Below are 20491 nucleotides of genomic sequence, written 5' to 3' on the forward strand. Positions count from 1 at the left end.
GCTCGAACCACGGCTGTCCGTCCTGTAATTTACGATGAAACGCAGGCGGTATCATGTATCGTATAAAGTCCAGTGGAAGGGATGTGACGCGTGCCACATCCACTGGACACTAGACAAAACGAAACAGTAACTCGTAATGAATGTGTTAAAGTTATTGTTCAAATTAGAGCAGATGAAAATGAGATGTAAACCTACGCCAGAACATTTACAGCGTCAGTCATTGCTAATTCATGAAAAGTGAGCAAAAAAGCTGCTCATTTATTTTTTAGGATTATGTCGCATATTGTGGGCCAATAACAAAATACAATATGCACTTGACTTGACCAAAAGAAGATCACATTTCTGATCCAAAGGGAAAACATTATGCTGTAATCAATGTAACTACTGGCTTTTAGATGTCCTTCAAAAAGCGTAATTAATGTATTACCAGTCCAAAATGATCCACAGTGCATCTCAGTAAACATTACACCTTCCATCCTCTATGTCTAATGCTGCATAATCATTAACAGTAGTGGTACAAAGTGGAACATTTTCAGTGACCCTAGAAAGTATTTGGACCCTTAATTGACACGTAAACATATTTAAATATCATTAAATTGTATGGATGTATACATACAATACAGTATAAGATGCAATTAAATAATAATTAAACAATAGAAATGTCAACTTTTATCCTAATTTATATATATATATATATATATATATATATATATATATATATATATATATATATATATATATATACATGCTATGTATTTATTAAGATAAAAATATATACATATTTTTAGTTGCAATGAAAATATGTGAATATATGTATATACTTCATTTCTCAGAAGTCGCATTGGCTGAATGCTAAATGAATTCATATGCATGTGAAAAGGCTTAACAATTTTTTTCTAACATCACTTGTTTCATAATAAAATGTGAAATTTATAAACAGTGTCAGTGGGTATTTATTGACATTCATGCTCTGCTTTAAAACACTAAAGTAAAATGAAACCAAGTTCGCCCAAAGAAAAGGACAAAATGAGAAAATTATTGAGCAATAATGGAAATACAGAATGGAGAATCTTGCATATCTTGCTTTATATTTCACTTATAAAGCAAGACTCCACAAATAACTGACTATCCATTACTACAGTCATGGAAAATTTCACACATTTAAAAATGTAATATTTTAGCAAGACTTTTGAACCTCTTTTTAACTTGTCTAAACAGTCTGCAAAGGTCATTATATTTAAAAAAAAAAATAAATAAATAACTTAAATGAACAAATGTATTTGTAATGAGTTTTATTTTATTTTGGCCTTATGAACTTGTACTTTAATGGTTTCCCATACACCCTTTAAAATAAAACGGCTACTAAACAAAAAACTGAACACTTTTAAGCACCCTCTATTATAAAGACAGCACCCGTCTTGCACGGCACATTGTCTCAAGCTTCCTTAGACAGATTGTCTTATTGAAGGAACTAATGGAAATCCTTGCTTTGAGAAGTGTCTAGTTTCAATAGGGAATTCTGTTCATCTACATATCATTATGTCTGAAAAAGCTCTATTTTCATCCAAATGTTGCAGTGAGAAAGTATCTCTGTGTGGATTGTGAAGGGCCGGTCTTGTGAATGCAAAGCAATGATACTGCTCCTCAGAAGGAGGAGATGGTAAACAGCTTGAGTGGCACTTGTACATGCAGCGGTTCACACACACACACACACACACACACACACACACACACACACACACACACACACACACACACACACTCTCCTGTTACTCATAGACAAATGAGGTGAGAAGTTTAACAAGCTACCTTGTCGTTATAGAGGCTATTTTATTTGTTTGGGTGGGCATGAGAATTTCCTTCCCATTAATTTCCCTGAAAGAAACAACATTCGTGAGGTTCGCAATGTAATGCAAATATAAAGCTAAATTCCCAAAGCTTGGGGAGATAATTGCAGGGTCTAATGAATTTTGATTTAATTAACGTTACTGATGTAGCAACTCGCAACTGAAAAAAATAAAAAATAAAAAAAATAAACACAGCAAACTGCTTTTGATGCTTTTGAGATGAAGAGCAATTGTCAAATAACATTTGAGTTCTCCCAGCTTGGAACATAAAATTATTCTGTTCTAAAAGCCTTTTGTCTTACTTTTACATGTACAGTATATGAAAGCAATACAAGACACAAGTAATGAAGTACAGGAGATTTATTGAAATGGGCTGTACCGTCATTCTCACCCTTTTATATGGTAGTCACATAGACAAATACACTCAGATCTCTCTTCTACACTCATTCATGCCGCATGCCAAGAATGCAAAGACAGACGTATTACTTCCGGATGAATCAACAATAACTACATCTACACAAAATATTTAACCACCCTATAGGAAAGTGTCTTTTTGAGAAAAGTCCTCATCATAACTATGATTTTTGTAATACCATGATCAAATTCTGAGGGTAAAATTCTATATTCTAAGTAGTGTTATTTACACACTATTGGAAATTCAAGTTTTTGGAGGAAATAGAGGAAGAAGTATTTTAATGGAAGGAGTGTCTGAGTATAAAGTCGTTTACATCAATGGAAACCCATATGATACAGAATACTGAAAAATTGGTACAAATGCATATATGACATGATTTTGCAGCACCATAGATTAATGTATTGAAGACAACTAATGAAAAAAAAGAAAAAAAAAAGATATTCTATTATTATTTTCGAATTTAACTTTGTGTTGATACTGTGGCTTTCATATGTTTTTTTTTTTTACTTTTGCCCTGCTACTATCCTTTATGAAGGAAAAACTTTTTTCAATTTCAAGTCATAATGAAGCTATGTGAATTCATCTAAACCCTTTGCTGGGGAAATAGCAAGAAAATAGCAGCATACAAACAAATATGATCACTGTAACATATTTAGAATTAAACAGCTATAAACCTCTAAATATACAACAATAAAATGTTGAAAATCAAAGAGCAACAGCCAAGCAAGTAGCAATAGGAAAGAAAATGCAAAAATAATAGGTAGTCTAAACACTGGGACCATTAATAAAACAATGGATATAAAAAAAAACCTACACATTATAAATGATATGTCTTCTTGATAATCAACTTAAAACCATGGAGATCATTATACTGTTAATGTTAGTACAAGCAAACAATGCATCAGCATCATTTTAGCTGTAAAAAGTGATAAAAGATTTTCTAGGTAATATCTACACAGGATAATCAACACTGTGTTTGTGATTACAGACATTGCTGATTGGTCAAAATACATTCAGCATACCACAAAGAATTGCTCTTGAGAGAGATGCATAGCAGTTCCAGTTCAAAACAGACAGGAGAAGCAAAGTGCTCAGCTGAATATGATCAATGCAAGTCAAAACTTCTTATCCATCTGACAATAAGATCTACAGCAAATCTTCAGCAATTTTTAACCTTATTTGATCGAAAGCTCTTGAAGAAAAAAAAAAAGACACAAAAGTCCTGATATGAAAAATAGAGAGAGAGAGAGAGAGAGAGAGAAAAAATAAAAAAAAATAAAAACCTTGCTAACTATATATTCTATAGCCAACTTTACTTACATCGTAAAATTTTTCTGAATTGAATTCATTCAATTAAACATTTCTGGCCAGTGATAAATATAATGCAGAAAAAAAATCATTAAATAAATAGCATGCTCCTGGTTTAAATAACGTGAGCCTGGCATAATTTTGTATGTTTTTTGTATATATGATTTTTAACGTTTTTATATATTATAAAGGATAAACAATTTTGCACATAAACAGAACGATATGGAAAAACTAGCTTGTGTCTGCTCACACAAACTGTAATGGTCTCATTTTTAGAAAACTGACATTAAACTAGAGCGTTTATCTAATGTCAGCACTGTGTAACACTGCATGTGGCACTGAATGATTTTAACGTGAACTGCCAATTACACACATGTAAACCTCTCCAAATACATGAAATGTAAGTAAATAAAACTTTAAATAAACAAAACAGTAATATTTTACAGCTAGAATACATCAATTGCTCATTGTGACTGAATATTATAAAAGACGAGACTTCCTTTCCAGCACAGTGTTTTATCATGTTGTTAAGAAAAACTACTTCTTGGAAGCTCGCTGCAGAGCTATATACACAGAGAACATATACTGTATATATGTTGTGTCTTAGGGATATAATGTATATATCAAAAAGGGATATAATGGCCTAAAAATTTTTGTTTAGTTCTTCACATATTAAAATGGGTCATTTTACAGACTACAATCATTCTAGTATTCTCAAAATGTACATTTTTAAGTATGCGGGGAGCACATGTACCACTGCTGTACAGTATTTCACTACACAGATGCTCCAGTGTAACAGCCCGAGGTGCAAAATATAGGCCTATTACCAAGAATGATAGCCAATGTCAGAGTAGATGACACAAGATGAGAAAAATCACAGTAAACACTAAAAGAAGTGTCCTACAAGAAAAGAATTGGGAAAGCAGTAATGTCAAAGTGTACTGCCTTGAATCTATAAAGCAATCTGTAAACAATTGTTCTTCAGCTAGTTTTTTTCTACATCGCTCATCACGAAACATGCTATACACTGTAATGAATCAAACCAACTGAAATGTTTCCATAATGAGGCATCCAGACGTGCCAAATTAATAAGTTATTTGCTGTGGTTTTAAATACACGTGGGCTAGACTTGCTCCGGTAAAGTTAGAAATTAAAAAGGGGCTATATAATACTTACGTGCTTGATTGACTGACCGGCTAGCTTAAGTTTAATCAAAAACCTGTCAACACTTTGGTGTAGTCAACTGTAGGCAGTCCACACATTTTGACAGTCCTCAATACACTAAAGATATTCAGCATCAGTACATTGCAGTTCAACTGAAGGACATTCAGAATGAAGTCTTTGGAGACTGGATGCTCATTTCTACACTTGTCATCGCTGTATACAACAGGCAGTTTGTTTTTTAGACTTAAAAAGTGAACAGTGTTATTCACACATTTGCCCATTGCAATCAAGCTCAAAATAAATATTAGTAGTGTAATTGTGAGTGTATTATTTTATAGACGTATGCTTTGAAAAAAAAGTACCGAAGTTTTCAGTACCGACATCTTGTAACATATCAATATGGCACCAAACACATGCCAATATCATGAGTCTGATCACTCAAAAGTGACAGTAGAGTTACTCTGTCAAACCCAATATGCTCTGGTGCTAATACATGCAGTAAACAATCACCTCTATGTCCCATGCATATCAATATGGCGTTTCCTTGCTTCACCACATATTTGCGGACAAACGTTATCAGTTGATCTGGTACAGCTTTTAAAGTGTGAATTCATGCTAATACATGCAGTAAACAATCACCTCTATGTCCCATGTTAAAGGCCTCATATGGACAGTCCACCCCAGTGATCATCGCAAAACACAGTGAGAGTATTAAGTGAACTTAAACACAGTTATTTTCGGTAAAAACATAACATTGGTCTCCTCGCACAAGAACACCACTCTAAACTATGAATGGCTGCTTGTGAAGATTTTCAAAAACGTTTTACTCAAAGTATTAGTCAACAGCTCAAAAGATTCTTTAAAAAAAATCTAAATAAAGTCATGGAAAAAATCTGAAAGGGGGGTTTGGCATCGCCACATTTAGTGCCCATCTTTCTTCACAATATATCCGGTTGTTCTTGCAAACCTAGAATAACTTTATGGCAAGAAATCTGTCAGTGTGTGAACAAATACACTTGGCCTGTCAGAAATGAGATTCCAGTGTCCTTTTACAAGCAATACATATTTTGCCAGAAAATTATAATATGCTTTGGAGATCCTTTACTTCTTTGAGATCTTCCCAGCTTTTCTCTTGGGCTCATAGGGTGTTCTCAGGATGCTGGGTGTCTCTTCCATTACCCTGACCAGCAGGTTATCAATGTAGTCCTCCAGCTCCCGAATATGAGCATCTTTCTTTCTCACCACCTCTTTATGCTTGATGAGCTCTTGCACAACTTCTTCAAAGGAGAGATTGCTGTAGGCCGCCATATTCGTCTGCAGATGTTCAGGCTCCTAGATGTGAGGAATAATACATGACATATGATTGTTAAATCTCTACGTTTTTATTGCCCATAACATGCTGGGAATTCAAACTGCTCTCTGAAGTAAATACATTGTGTACTTCTTTTGACCTATAGTTTGATACTGTAAAATTTCCACTATGCTCCTATGTTAATTTAAACACTGCACAATGTATACATGGATAAGCAATAATGCTACATACAGTAGTAGGTAGACTAATAATTCTGGGACTCCAAAGTAAACTAAAAAAAAAAAAAAAAAAAAACATTCCAATTTTCTAGGGGCAAAATATTTTGGGAGACAAGATCGAAATAAACATGTTATTTAATGCTACCTTTAGAGCTTACTTGATAAACAAGCTTTTATTAAAGGGGTCATATGATGCGATTTACATATTTCCTTTCTCTTTGGAGTGTTACAAGCTCTTAGTGTGGGCGTAACATTTCCGTCACACGCTTGAGATATTCGGCCAATCACAAAGCACTGGATAGCTGGCCAATCAGAGCACACCTCGCTTTTTTTTAGACCGATGAGCTTTGTAAAAAAACTACACGTTTCAGAAAGGCGGGGCATTGAGGAGCAACAATAATGCACAGTATGTGGAAAATAATGTGTTTTTTGAACCTTAAACCACATAAACACATTTCATTACACCAAATACACAAAATAATGTTCTTTTTAGCAGCATCATATGACCCCTTTAAAAGTGTTGCTCTAAACGCTCAAGCCTCAGTTTTCTCAAGCGGAGCGATTATGTGTTGACATGAGAAGTGTCTGCATCAGATTTCACAATGATATTGAAGAAACGGCAATTTAGAAACATTTGCTAATCTGCTAGCAAGTGTCTGACAAATTCACACTTTCTGCTGTCAAGGTGAAAACAAGCACTAAATTCGGTCAGTTGATATAATCTCTTGGAGAACTTATCCATTTCAGCAGTGTCAAAATATGAGTGGATGAGTCAGTCATGCCAAATTACTGATGCTTAATTAATTACAATAAAACTGCCACCCAAATAACATCAACAAGACACAGACCCGAAATTCATCTAATTACCAAACAATCCAAATAGCTCCAGAAATGAAGGACTTGCACCAAATCTACACTGATAAGATTCTGTGTTTAAAGAATTAAATATAAGACCTTAATACTTTTATAATATTATAATAAATATATTAAGTCATTAAATAAGGTTTTAACAGGGACTAAAACCTTTAAAAAAAACATTGGTATGATTACTATAACTATGAATAGTTATTAGGGCTGGGCAACCAGTATCGAAAAAAAAAAAAATCTATTTTTCAAATTTAATTTTTAAACAATAATATTGTTTAAACAATAAGTTTGTAATTCAAACAATATATAAGACTTTTTACAGCCTCAAATTTTGAGGGACCAGCCCTGTGTGATGAGATATATATGTATGTATATAACACATAAAAGTTATCTGTGTTTACATGTATAATAATAAATGGAAGATTAATAATAATATGCATTCACACATTGCACTTGTTTCGAAAATAATACTTGGCAGGAGCAATTTTCAACACATTTAACCTGAAGCTTCAGAGTCTGAACTGCTTCTGGGTTTGAACTTGATCCACCATATCGGACAGCTGTTTATACATGTGACACTTTGATTATGATTATCTTCCTTAGATTACGGTTATGAAAACAAAACATTCCTTCTCTTTTTCCCTGAGGAAACAGCAGAGCAAATTTGACTCCATAAAACTGCCATTCTAGAAACTGAAGCAAAAATACAGTGGCCCTAAAAAGTATTTAGACACGTAAATCATGTGAATGTCATTGCATTAGACAACAAGATATAAAATCAAGCAGAATTTATTTGAATTGAAAATGTACACTTTCCAAGCAAAATATTTGCTGAATTAATCTATTGTTTAAAAATATGATTTACTGTTAAAAAGTTCAGTGAAAGAGTATTTGGATGCTTTATGATTTCTGTTAGTGGAATTTTTTTCCTAGTCAATATGATGAACTACACCTGTAGGGAACCTAAAGGGAACGGACTTCATACATCCACAAAAAATAATCACAATTTCAAAACACTTTCCAAATTTGTTTGCTGATGCCACTTGCATGCGATAAACATTTATACATTTTCAGGTGTGCCTGCTGAGCCAAAACAACTCTCTCTGGCAATACAGAACAGCTACCACTGAATCAAAGGAAGATTTAGAGAAAGAGATGCTGCATGAATAGCAAAACCACCAGGGCACAAGCTAGCGGGGGCAGGAAAAGAGCCCAGGAAATGACCATGAACTGGCAAGCAGCTGATGAGCAGATTTAAGCAATCAGGAGTGTGGGAGAGATAAGACTTCCACTTGGCATTCTTCAGTTGTCTCATTATGGGCACTAATGAGGGCCTTTGCGTTGAAAATCTAAAACTCCAAGTCCTTTGAAATGGCTCGGCCGGCTCTCCCCCCACCCCCATCCTTTAATTAAGGCCTTAGAGTGCCAGAGACACTATTTCACGGATGCAGTGTTAACATAACCTCAAAAATGGGTGAGGAAAGCCATTTTCAGCAACGCGTCTCCAGTTTCAACATCACTTCAGCGGCTATTCTCACACAGCAGGCAAGCAAACGTCGCGTTACTCCACGCTGGAAACGATGACGATCACAATCAGTATAATTATGACAAAGTGAGAGAGGGCTGCTTTCCACGTTTAACGCTGACCGTGGTTTGACCTATAGTGTAAAATTAGACCAGTGACAAATTGCGTATTATTAATGATTAGATTTCCAATTATTGAGTGAGAGAACATACTGTCCAAGATGGCTCACTAACGAAATGGAAGCGCACTAATAACATCACACTACTTCAAATTACATGCAGATCAAAGATGATGACCACCCATTTCAGCTGTTAATTAGATAAACGGCCCTCCAACCAGAGCGCCACAAGTGATACTCAGTCAGAGATCAGCATCAACGGCTTCCATGTATAATAGGGCTGCAATAAATGACCAATTAAAACTTTGGGCAAGTTTTGAAAACTTATGAGAAATGTGGTCAAACTGTGTCTGGAAAGACTGGACAGTGACAATGTGAAAATACACCCCTTTTTTTAGCAATGTATAGAAATGGAAAATAATATTCGTATGTTTATTGTGGTCAAACCTAATTTAGCTTTATCAAAATAGTGTAAAAAAATATAGAAATAAAAACATACAGTGTACACTATTTCTTTGGAATGAACTTACATGCTTCTTTTCAGGGGAGGTTTTGAATCTCTGTGTAAGGTCCTCAGTACTAGTGGGATTTCTCATGTTGTCACTGCAAGGCAGGAAAAAAGACAAAACTGTTACTTCAATAAATACATAGAATGCACTTTCATCTTACACAAAACCCTTCATTTAATATTCAAATCAATTCTTGAAATCTTGGTCGACAGCAACAACAAGCATTATCATGAAACACATCACATCCTTTAATGCAACTGCTACTTGCCTGCAGAAGTTCAATATAACTTTTGAGCTGACTTAGTTATCAGACTGAGGGTCAGGAAATGGTTCAACACCCCCTCACACGCAAACAGCAAGTCTACTTTTCATTTCTCAACAATTGGTCACTGACCACAACAAAGGCATTAAAGCCAGTTACGGCACTCAGTAAGTGGGCGGTGAGACCAAAATCACATTATGAGCAATTTTATACCACAGTGACGGTATACGTATATATTTAAGCGTTAAAAAAAATTTGGGGTGGGAAGTTTTTGAAAGAAGTCTATTCTGCTCACCAAGGTTGTATTTACTTGATCAAAAATACAGTAAAACTCTAATATTGTGAAATAATATTACAATTTGAAATTACTGTTTTCTATTTCTAAATAAAATTAAAATGTGATTTATTCCTGTAAGGGCAAAGCTGAATTTTCAGCAGCCATTACTCCAGTCTTTATAGTCACATGATCCTTCAGACATCATTCTAATATGCAGATTTGGTTCTCAAAAAACATATCCTATTATTAGCAATTTTGAAAAAAGTCTTGTTGCTTAATATTTTTGTGGAAAACCTTGTTTTCAGGACTCTTTGATGAGTATTAAGCCTTAAAAATGGCATTTATTTAAAGTAGATCTATCAAATTTTAGCACTGTTAATGTCTTTACTGTCAATTTTGATCAATTTAATGACCCTTGCTGTTATCATTTCTTTCTGAAAAAAAAAATAAAACTAAATCTGACTGAATCCAAACATTTGAACAGTAGTGTATATTATATGCTATGTACTTATGTCTATTAGACAATCTAGTAGCATAAATATATTTATAAAAAAATTATTATTATAAATTCTAAAGCATTTTTTAATAATATCAAATTATTATTTTTTTTAACAACATTTTAATAAAAATACACATAACAAGTGAATAAGTTATCTACATTGACAATGCTTGTCTGTAACACCCTTTTTTTAGAATATAGATAGTCTGATGTTGAATTTTCTTTTTGATCATAACAGGAAATTTGGAAATTCAACCGCCTGACACATTTCTTCCACCCATACCACAGCCATTAAACACCACTGCAACCTGCAAGAAAATAAACTGACTGCATGCTTATATGGGCGTACTGTTATGAGTGGTGTTTCAATCTTTTAATGACAAAGTATTGGGAATGGATGGGATCCATCAAGGATGCTGGTTATGTTTATAACGGTGGAAAGATCACACATATCTTTATATACTAGACAACATTAAGCAGGTTTGTTAAATGTCTTTTTAGCTAACCTATGACCCCTGGAAGACCTGTGATCTTAGATGAGAGAGTAACTGGAGAGGATGAAGGGCCTGGTAGGCTACGGGCAGATAAACTGTTAATTGAATGGTCTATCTCTCATTCAGATCTCATTACTGTGGCTTGGTCAGGACCCTGTAGTCTGAATTGGGCCTAATGACACTGATAAGGTCTTCCTAATGACAGACTTTCTCTGATAAACATTAAGTGCTTGACTGTCCTCATCTAAGTCTACTGAGAAAAGAGCAGAGGTTGGAAATGACAGGCAAATGTAATGGAAGAGACGTTCCTCAGCAATTATTGCTGAATGAATAATAATATTATATATCACATAATACATAATTAAATTAAATATATTAAATATAATACTTAAACATTTATTTAAATACATATTTTTCATAATATGTTATTTATTTTTCCTCATTAAACATTATTGATAAATGCTAATGGTATTTGACCTCAAGTAAGTGTAACTGAAGCTTGATTAGAGTAGCTATAACGTATAAGGCAATAACAAAATGATTAAAACTATTCATACCTGGATCTGTAGTGTGAGAGGAAAGGGTTGGTTTCACTGGTAAAGGGGTTTGGAGATCGCAGGTCTCCAGAGCTTCCTGTACGCGTCCCAGCGGCTGTTTTCTTTCCTTCCTTCTTCCCAGTCACTCTGCCCAGAAGACCCACTTTCTCCTTCTTCTCTCTCTTCTCTGCCCCCCACAGCATCCCCTGATCTCCCTCGAAGGGATTGCGGTTGCGTGGGAGAGTGGCGAATTTCTGGGGCATGTTGTCTCCGATGTCGGAAAAGGGGTCACATGGAACGTCGCTGGTTGGGCAACCATATCCATCGCTCTGAGAGTGTCTGTGAGATGCAGCAACCCCTGTGGATGAGAAAGATGGAGGATTTTCTTTAGAGCTTCTCCACAGAGAGCTGCAGGGATGAGGTATTTTTGTAGGCTGAAACCAAGAGACGAGTTAGCACTTTAGCACGTTTCATCATCCTGAAGGCAATGGGTTTCTGGTTGCTTGAAATAATGTCTGTGGATAACACAAGCTCAAGATATTTTCACATTTTATTCTACAAAATAAAATACATCAGTAATGACTCACTAAGTGATTAAATGGGACTACAGTGGTTGTTTATCCTCACCTTTGCCCTCAATAGAGTTCATGGAGTCGAGTTTGGGCCTGAAGTGAGTTCCTATCAGATCAGACATGGAGTGAGCAGTAGAAAGTTTCTGCGTCCCAGTGAGCAGCGAGCGTTTTGGCTTGGGTTCAGGTGCAGCCTGAGGGTGAGGGTGAGGGTGCGGGTGCTTGTCTGGCAGAGAATCAGTCTCACTCTGTCCTGAGCGTGGAAGGATGGCGGAAGATGTGTCTGAGAAGGCACCATCATGCTTGCGACCCTTCATCTTTTCCTTGAGCTTGGAGAACGGTGATCTGGGTTTGTCTCGCATAGACAAATCGAACATGCTGGCGGTCATGTTGTTCCGCATGAACTGGATGCTAACTTGAATCTTGCCTCGGTCTTTCCTCTTCTTACCTGGCCGTGAGTCTAGTGTGTACCAGCTGACAAGAGAGAGACAGGAATTATATATTTTATAAAACATCAGAAATTCAGAAAGGCAGGTATAACAGTAATAAAATAAAATGTCACTTTGATGGACTGGGATACAACTTATTTTTCAATCAACTTTATTTATTGATTGATTCTTCACATCTTTTGTTGTACACAGAGTTTATTTTCTGTAAAAATCCAAAAGTAAGTGGAAAAATCTGTTTTTGTTGAGGGAATCGGGGTGATGCTAACTTTACAGGAAATTTCCAGTTTACAATTTTTCAGTGAACACAATCTCTGCACAAAGGTCAACTAGTAATCAAGAAACACGAGTAGTCAAGTTTACTAGATAATCTATTTAGAGTAAAAAAAAATTGAGTAATTTGAATAAAAAAAACTTTGAAAAGTTTGTAAATTCAAAGCATATTTAAATTCAGAACACAGCTGCTACAGAGCTACACAACTTTGGCCATTGTGTCACGAGCGTGGTTGGCCTTTTAGGTGTTATTAAAAACAGCTAGGCTGGTGGTACATGCACCAGTAATTTGCAGATGTTCCAGTGTACTTTCACTGCTTGATAAAAACAAACAGGAGAAAACCGCACACTCTTTCACTTCTCCTTTTCTGTGAAACCCCCCTTGTGGGAAGACTCTCTTTCAGGCTTTGCTCTGTATGTATAATTCATACAAAAACGACATGGGGGCAATGTGTTTGTCTGGCCAGAAACCCAATTTCACTTCACACAAATCCACAGCATAGTCCATTTAGTCCATTTGAAGCCTTCCCCCTTTCGAGAACGCATATTATAGTAGGGATAAACATAATTCCCTGGTAACTGCAAAGGTTTGGGCCACATAAAGAATGTGAAGTAATACGCCCCATCTAGGCCATTCCCCGGCATATGTATAACCTCTTACTGTTTTTTTTTTTTTTTTCTGCTGGAAGTAATGTGATTGATGCTGTAACTGTGTGAAAAGGAAGTGGCATTTGCACAAATCTGGCCTCTGTTCATTGATGCTCACGCCAGTATTTGGAGATTATGAAATGGACAATATTTCAGCAGAGGCACATGAATCTCAAGAGTGGCTGAATACTGATTTTCCTACAATTCAAGACACTTGGAGCAGGATCATTAATTTAGAAATATTGGTCATGAACACTTAAGGCATAGATAAAACACTAGACAGAGACTTTTATTCAATACAGGGCCAATTTGTTCAGTGAGCGGATGCCATACACCATTTTACACCACTATAGTCAAATGTATGGTGGAAAACCCTATTTTGGAAAGATATTGTTAATTACAGATATATATTTTTTTACATTTATGTCTGTCAACATTAGCCAATATTGCACAGGTTCACCCTTCTATATATATATATATATATATATATATATATATATATATATATATATATATATTATATATATATATATATATATAAAATTGTAAAAACTATAATGAACAATAAGGTACGCCACTGATTAACTATATATTAACTACTAACTTGCATTGTTTATACTGACTGAGTTTAGTATTTGCCATTTATTAAGACAGAATGATATAACATTTTGATACTGGCCTAACATAAAAATAATTATTGGTGTATCTGTATTTAGACTTGCAGAAAGTGATTCATTATTTTTGTAAAACATCACGCAGGCTCTTTCTTGACCTCAGCACTAATTAAAAAGAAACTCTGTACACTCACAAAGCAGCCCTCTAGAATGCAGTTCAACACTTCCGACCTAGACACAGTGCTTTCATGCAAACACTACTGTAAACACTCCTTCAGTATCGGAACACACTTCCCTCTGGGGTCGTCACAGGCTGCCATCTTGCTGAGTGCTCTTCTTCCATCATGGCACAGCTAGCGATTGGTGATTATGTTTCTTTCCAAGACCATCCACACACTGGGGAGCTTGTAGATCCGAGGGAAGAGGGTTTACCTGGTCTCAGGCCCAGTGAGGGAGCTCTGATCTGGGCATGTGGAAAGCCAGCCAGCCCTTGTTCTTCACATGGGAGTCAAGGCCAAGATAAATCTTCCTCTGCCTGGAACCACAATACTCCCACTCTGCGAGGGCCGCTGGGAACCGCCGTACAATCAACAAACACAGGTGTGCGATAATTAGGGCCTGTCGACTCCAATGTCGAAACGGACTCTTGTACCCTTGCGTCAGTTAGAGGAAACCCTTGCATGAACAGAGTCAATGGGGACTGCTAACACTTAGTCTTTCCAGGGGATGCGAGGTCGGAAGAGTGATTTGTGTCACGAGTGTCAACAGTGATGTTAGAAATCGGTTACAGTACATAACTTCCTCCCAAGGGTGTGATATCACAGGATTGCTGAATAAATAATCCTTGCACTGATTGTGACATATTGCCAATGATTAGAAGCTTGGAGGAAAAGTAAGGAAGCATCGATAATAATAGTCTAAATACCAATAAGCCGATAATTATGCACAGTGAAATAGACTATACATCCAATATCAGCCTATAACTGATATTGTATCAATTGTGATTTACAGGAGAGGATCTCCAGTGTAAAACCTACTTACATGTAAATAAAAAGCAAACTGCAGTATTCTTAAAAACGGCATTTTTGTAATTGATTTCTGTCATTTACCACATTCATTAACGCCAGGTATGTAAGACATTGGCACTGGCCTTTCTACTGCAACCAGCCATACTCGTTTCTCTCATAATACTCAAATAGCCACGCTAGTCCGTACATGCCCAAAAAAGTGAAATCAGGAAATATTGTCTCTCTTATGAAGCAGTCTTATGAATTAGTCTTGACATTTAGTTTCAGAAAGTAGTCTCTGTTACATCTGACAATAATATTAGAGGAAGTCAGAAGATTTCCTCTAAGGCAACACTCCTGTTAGTCACCAGGGCCTGACAAACAGAGAGGAAAATATAATAGCACACATGATAATCATCCTCACTAGACCTGTTCATCTGCCACGGGATTGTGACTCAAACTGCATGGAGTCAAAAGGCCTTTATCTGAGTTTCATACCAGAACAAACTGGCCTGCATGAGATGGCTGCCCTTCTATAGTTATGCACAGCAATGGCATGTCCACAGACATTTAAAACTCAGATGACAGGTTTTAAAAACAAAGACAGGGTTACGTCAAAGGATTACTTCAAATGAAACTGCATCACTAATAGCCCAAGTCATTCAAAACCTCCCATCATGTTATATGTTGAGTACTATTAATTGACTTGGCTTCAAAATGCTGACAAGCATTAAACACAGGGGTCTATGTAGGATGATATGTCAGATCAAGACTTTGAGATCTACCCTTAAATAATCAAAACATTTTGTTAAAAAGAAAAGAAAGGGAGAGGGAGAGAGAGAGAGAGAGAGAGAGAGAGAGAGAAGAAAGGCCCGTGATTTCAAAGAATCTTGAAGACTGCATAAATACAATTTAAACAAAATTTCTTAACCGTAACACCAAATGAGAAGACATTTAGTGTTTGGCTCCTCTTTTAAATTTCACTTCTGCTTATTCGAAAGAATGCTTCTTTTGTATTGTTCTACTAGACTTTTGATAGATCTTTAAAAGATCGGGCATCAAAAATGAATTAAATAGTTAACTCACTCAGTTTTCCTCCGTTCCTTGTTGTCAAAAATCTCATTTAAGTTGATGATTTTTTGGCCCAGAAACTTATCCAATCCAACCAGGGACCTGTGCATGACTGTGAGGCACAGCTCATACACCTCTGGATTGCTCTCCATCAGCAGCCCTGGCAGTTCAAATGAAGCCTCTTCCCTCCACACCGGGCTGAGGGTCTTCTCCGCCACTGATGTGGAGTACTTTTCTTTGCCCAGCTGGATGATGGTGTAGGCATCGTTGGTGCCATTCTTGCCCTTTGGTTGCAGGTCTGAGGCTTGAAGAACAGTGGCTTGGACGTGAGTTGGAAACCACTTCTGTGACTGTTCGCCCAATGACATGATGACTTCAGGTGTAAAATGATGGATTTTGGTGTGTGTGAAATGATAAGTGTATTACTTCAATTTGGCTGTGGCATTGTGTTTAGCTTCTAATCACAGGAAATGAGTGACCAAGAGTAGATAAAAATCAAAAGTTGTTTAGCAGCATGGAAAGAACATCATGTCATTACAAAAGTTGCATCGATTAACAGAACAGGTAATGATGTCGTTACACTCCGCAAACACCCCACACATTCACCCTGCTCCAATTTAGGTCACCTAAACCAAAGGAGAAAAAAACAGCCTCAGAAAAATAACAGTAAAACAAATTCATATACCAAATAACACAGAAATAACAATTGTAACCTAAATTGTAACCTAAAATGGTAACCAAGGAGTCTGTTTTTTTTTTTTTTTTTTTTTTTTTTGCTATATGTATCTAAAACTTACTTGTATATTAATCACATATGTATTTGTTGAAAATTAAAAAATAGTTTAACAAAAAAATAGTAAACCATAAATTCATGTCAAGTACATTTATTGCTGTATGTTACAACCTACACTGCTTAGGATGGACTGTAACTTAATTTGGAAACGTTATAAAAATGTCCATGAATTTATTGTGGTAATCAAATTGTCCAAAACAATAACTATGTCCAATAACCCTAATTTAATTTTGAAATATTTAATTAAAAATGGTAAACATATAAAAACACTGTTTTTATAGAAAATTATCCATGTAGCTTATACAACGTCGCACTATTTTTTTTTTTATGTATGAAAACGTGCGAGGCTTATAACTTACTGTATAGTTGATTCAAATAAACACCAGTTTTATCATTTAACATTCAATTCATAACCGAAACATAAAATGTTACTAGGCTGCTATTATTATTATATTGTTGTTGTTAATAAGGATTATTGTTATTTATCTCATTTCATTTATTTTGCTCTGTAAATCTTTTATATCTCAAAACACCGAGATTGACAAATTTGACTTTAACCTCAGAAGGGTGGTCATGGGTTAAACTCAACCAGTATTTAATGAGGAAAAAAAAAAACCTCCGCGGTCTTCCCTTATTTAATTCAATTACAGAAGCTCCTCTGCTGGCTTCATTAGCCACAGTTACTGCTGCTGTCAACCAGTCATACAGCTCAAACCTCTGATATTTACCTCTGACGCATCTTTCTCGAACAAGCTAGCGTCGCCGCTGCATGTGGGATGACCGCTTATGCCAATCGGTATCTGTGGTGAATGGAAATTAATAAGTTGCTGTAAGCGACACTAAATCATCTTAAACAAATGTGTGGTTTCCCACATCAGCCCTGCAGTCGACTTCCTAGTTCCTCATTTCCGCCGATGTGGTCACGGGTCGAAGTGCAAACTCCTCCTCTGTTGCTGTGGAAACACAGGATTTGGTCGGCGCGCGCCTGGCGCTGTTCCTGGGATTCGAATGACTGCGAGGCTTATGAGAGTTTGAGCAGTTCGTTTCCCTTTTGGTGTTAGTTTTGTCGAGAAAAAATAAAAAATAAAAAATCCTCGGGAAAGTAATAAACAACCTGTTTGTAAAACATTGTATTGCTATTTTGAATACTAAAAAATGGGTCAAATGAAACCATAACACTTAATTATAAAACACGAGTAACCTTAAATTATAAAAAAAAAATTTTTTTTATAAATTGGATATTTTTTTAATTTGATTGATGTTTATATTAAATGATGTATTTATTAATTATTAGTATTAGTTTTTATTTTTATTAGCAGGTCAATCATCAGTAATGACATCAGAATCAGTAATTTTTCATCAAGAATGAAAAAAAGGCTGTATTAAATATAGCCTTTGTGACCCTGGAGCACAAAACCTATTAGTTTTTATTTTTATTAGCAGGTCAATCATCAGTAATATAAAATGTATGGGTATTTTTTATTGATTTTTCTTTTTTTGCCAAAAATCATTATTAAGTAAAGATCATGTTCCATGAAGATATTTTGTAAATTTCCTACTGTAAATATATCAAAATCAAATTTTTGATTAGTAATATGCATTGCTAAGAACTACATTTGGACAACTTTAAAGGTGATTTTCTCAATATTTTGATTTTTTTGCACCCTCAGATCCCAGATTTTCAAATGGTTGTATCTCAGCTAAATATTGTCCTATCCTTACAAACTATACATTAATGGAAATCTTATTTATTCAGCCTTCAAACTATGATATGATAAATCTCAATTTAAAAAAAAAAAATTACCCTTATGACTGGTTTTGTGGTTCAGGGTCACATAGCCTAACATAATGGAAAAATATATAATTATAGCCTATATATAATTAATGCATCAGAAGATTAATTACTTCAAAATGGAAACAGAGAATCCAATTTAACCAAAGCTGCATAAATTGTGGAAAACAAATAAAATGTAGAGGAAGATTTATCTGGGATTCTTATAATGTCCACTCAATAAAGTCAATAAATGTCTATTGGAGGCTCTTGACAAAACTAAACCAACCAAACATGTTAACATACCGTCTGTCAATGTTTCTTGAGTGGGGACGTTGAGGTACTGATAAGAGATTCATTTAAATGAGTACAGACATGTGTGTCATCCCAGTTGTCAGGTACATCTTAACCAAACACACCTGCTCTTTCATTTTATTCTCTTTCTCTCTCCTTATCCCCATCAGCCTGCCATAACCGCAGAGTGTTGTGTACATACCAGAGTCAGAGGCATGAGTCTGGCACATTCGTCACACATAGATTATAACTCTTATCTGGAGTGTATCTCAGGATGAAAATGGGCCTGGTGTGGTGAAATATTAGGTCATATAAAATGCATTTAAGACAGCTTAAACTGAGAAGGGGCCCTTCTATGTGCCATTTCAAGTTAAGCCTCAATGCAAACACCAGGAAACAGCTGAGGAACCAGAGCGGAAGAATCTCCCTGAAGATAGCTGTATGGTCCTTTCACGGACCAATGAAACAATGTTTAATTTATGTATTTATATAGTTGTTCCTTGTTTGTATCACTCTGCAGTTTATTTTTACGCACTGCAGACAGACTGTCTGTATATTAGTGGTGGACTTTTTTTCAGCTACTCTTTCTGCAGGTTACATTGTTATGCCAGTAGGTGGCGATAAATCTTTATAACGAGTGAGCCAATTGAATCATTCACTGAAATTATTTGTTCAAAAATGCTAATTCATTCAAGAACTAAAGATACTGTGATTATGAGTGTCATTAAATTATTCACTCAACCAATTCTTTCAAAAACACAGATTTATTCAGGAATGCAAGGAGTGACTGTCTTTATGAATGAGCCACTGAATCATTTACTCATTCAGAAATAAAACACTGCAACATTGTCTTGTGGGAAGTGCTTCCACATGCAGCCAACACTCTTGAAAATAAAGCTTCCAAAAGGGTGTTTTCTCAGCAATGCCATGACAGGACAATTTTGGCCTCCCCAAAGATATATCAGTGAAAAGCTCTTAATAAAAACGTTTTTTCTTACTGTGAAAAAACCTGTTTGAATAAACCTTTTGTGCAATGAAAAAGGTCCCATGGATGTTAAAGGTTCTTCATTAACCCATAGATGCCAGTTAAGAACCTTTATTTTTAAGAATGTTATTGCGCTTCAATTCACCCTGACTTCGAACCTCCGCTTGTGATCCCTTCCAATCCCATACGTACTTTACTTCTTGTCAGCTTTCTAATTATCCTATCTGAATAAATGCCAAAGATAATAGTAGTCATAATCAAAAACACCACTATTGTATGTTACTCCAGTTCTGTTGTGGCTTTGTTTGGAATTATTTTCACTGGCAGAGACAAAATAAAGACAGATATAGGAAAGAATAAAGTTTTTTCCTCTCCAATCCATAAATTTAGCTCTCAATTTTGCACTGTTCAGTTCTAAAGAATCTCATGGGGTGGAAGAGGCTCATGGCTGTAAAGAGACACCACCAGGGGTCATGACACCAATCCTTAATTTGACAATTTGTTAGACACTTTCATGTATTACCTTCTAAGACCATAATACGCCCGTGTGCCTCTGGAGTGGGATAAAAACATGAAAGGCTCTACATTCCAACCTCACCTGCTTCCTTTTATTGTTCTCATCTGATAGAGTATATAAAGGGAAAAAAATCCATCAAGTCATAAATAAGC

The 20491-nt window shown here is 35.6% G+C and overlaps 1 protein-coding gene across 1 annotated transcript; it reads right to left on the reverse strand.

Annotated features, from left to right (window-relative positions):
- Nucleotides 1–5453: 5453 nt before the first annotated feature.
- Nucleotides 5454–17757, reverse strand: LOC109100865 (rab11 family-interacting protein 2). Its single transcript, XM_042736729.1, has 6 exons — nt 17501–17757; nt 15995–16605; nt 11979–12394; nt 11373–11709; nt 9305–9377; nt 5454–6066 (listed from the first exon to the last, which is right to left on the reverse strand). Exons 2-6 carry the CDS (start codon nt 16345–16347, stop codon nt 5836–5838), a joined length of 1410 nt encoding a protein of 469 aa, XP_042592663.1. The 5' UTR covers nt 16348–16605; nt 17501–17757; the 3' UTR covers nt 5454–5835.
- Nucleotides 17758–20491: the final 2734 nt, after the last annotated feature.

Source organism: Cyprinus carpio, chromosome B13 (assembly GCF_018340385.1).
Source record: "Cyprinus carpio isolate SPL01 chromosome B13, ASM1834038v1, whole genome shotgun sequence".
Lineage (NCBI taxonomy): Eukaryota > Metazoa > Chordata > Actinopteri > Cypriniformes > Cyprinidae > Cyprinus > Cyprinus carpio.

Bases quoted from the DNA above. Each gene is read 5' to 3' on its own strand.
- LOC109100865 (XM_042736729.1), bottom strand. From the start codon at position 16,347: ATGTCATTGGGCGAACAGTCACAGAAGTGGTTTCCAACTCACGTCCAA. The intron at 11,710-11,978 runs GTGAGGATAAAC...TCTCATCCACAG, and splicing joins GAACTCTATTGAGGGCAAAG to GGGTTGCTGCATCTCACAGA. The intron at 9,378-11,372 runs GTATGAATAGTT...CCTGCCTTGCAG, and splicing joins CTCTCACACTACAGATCCAG to TGACAACATGAGAAATCCCA.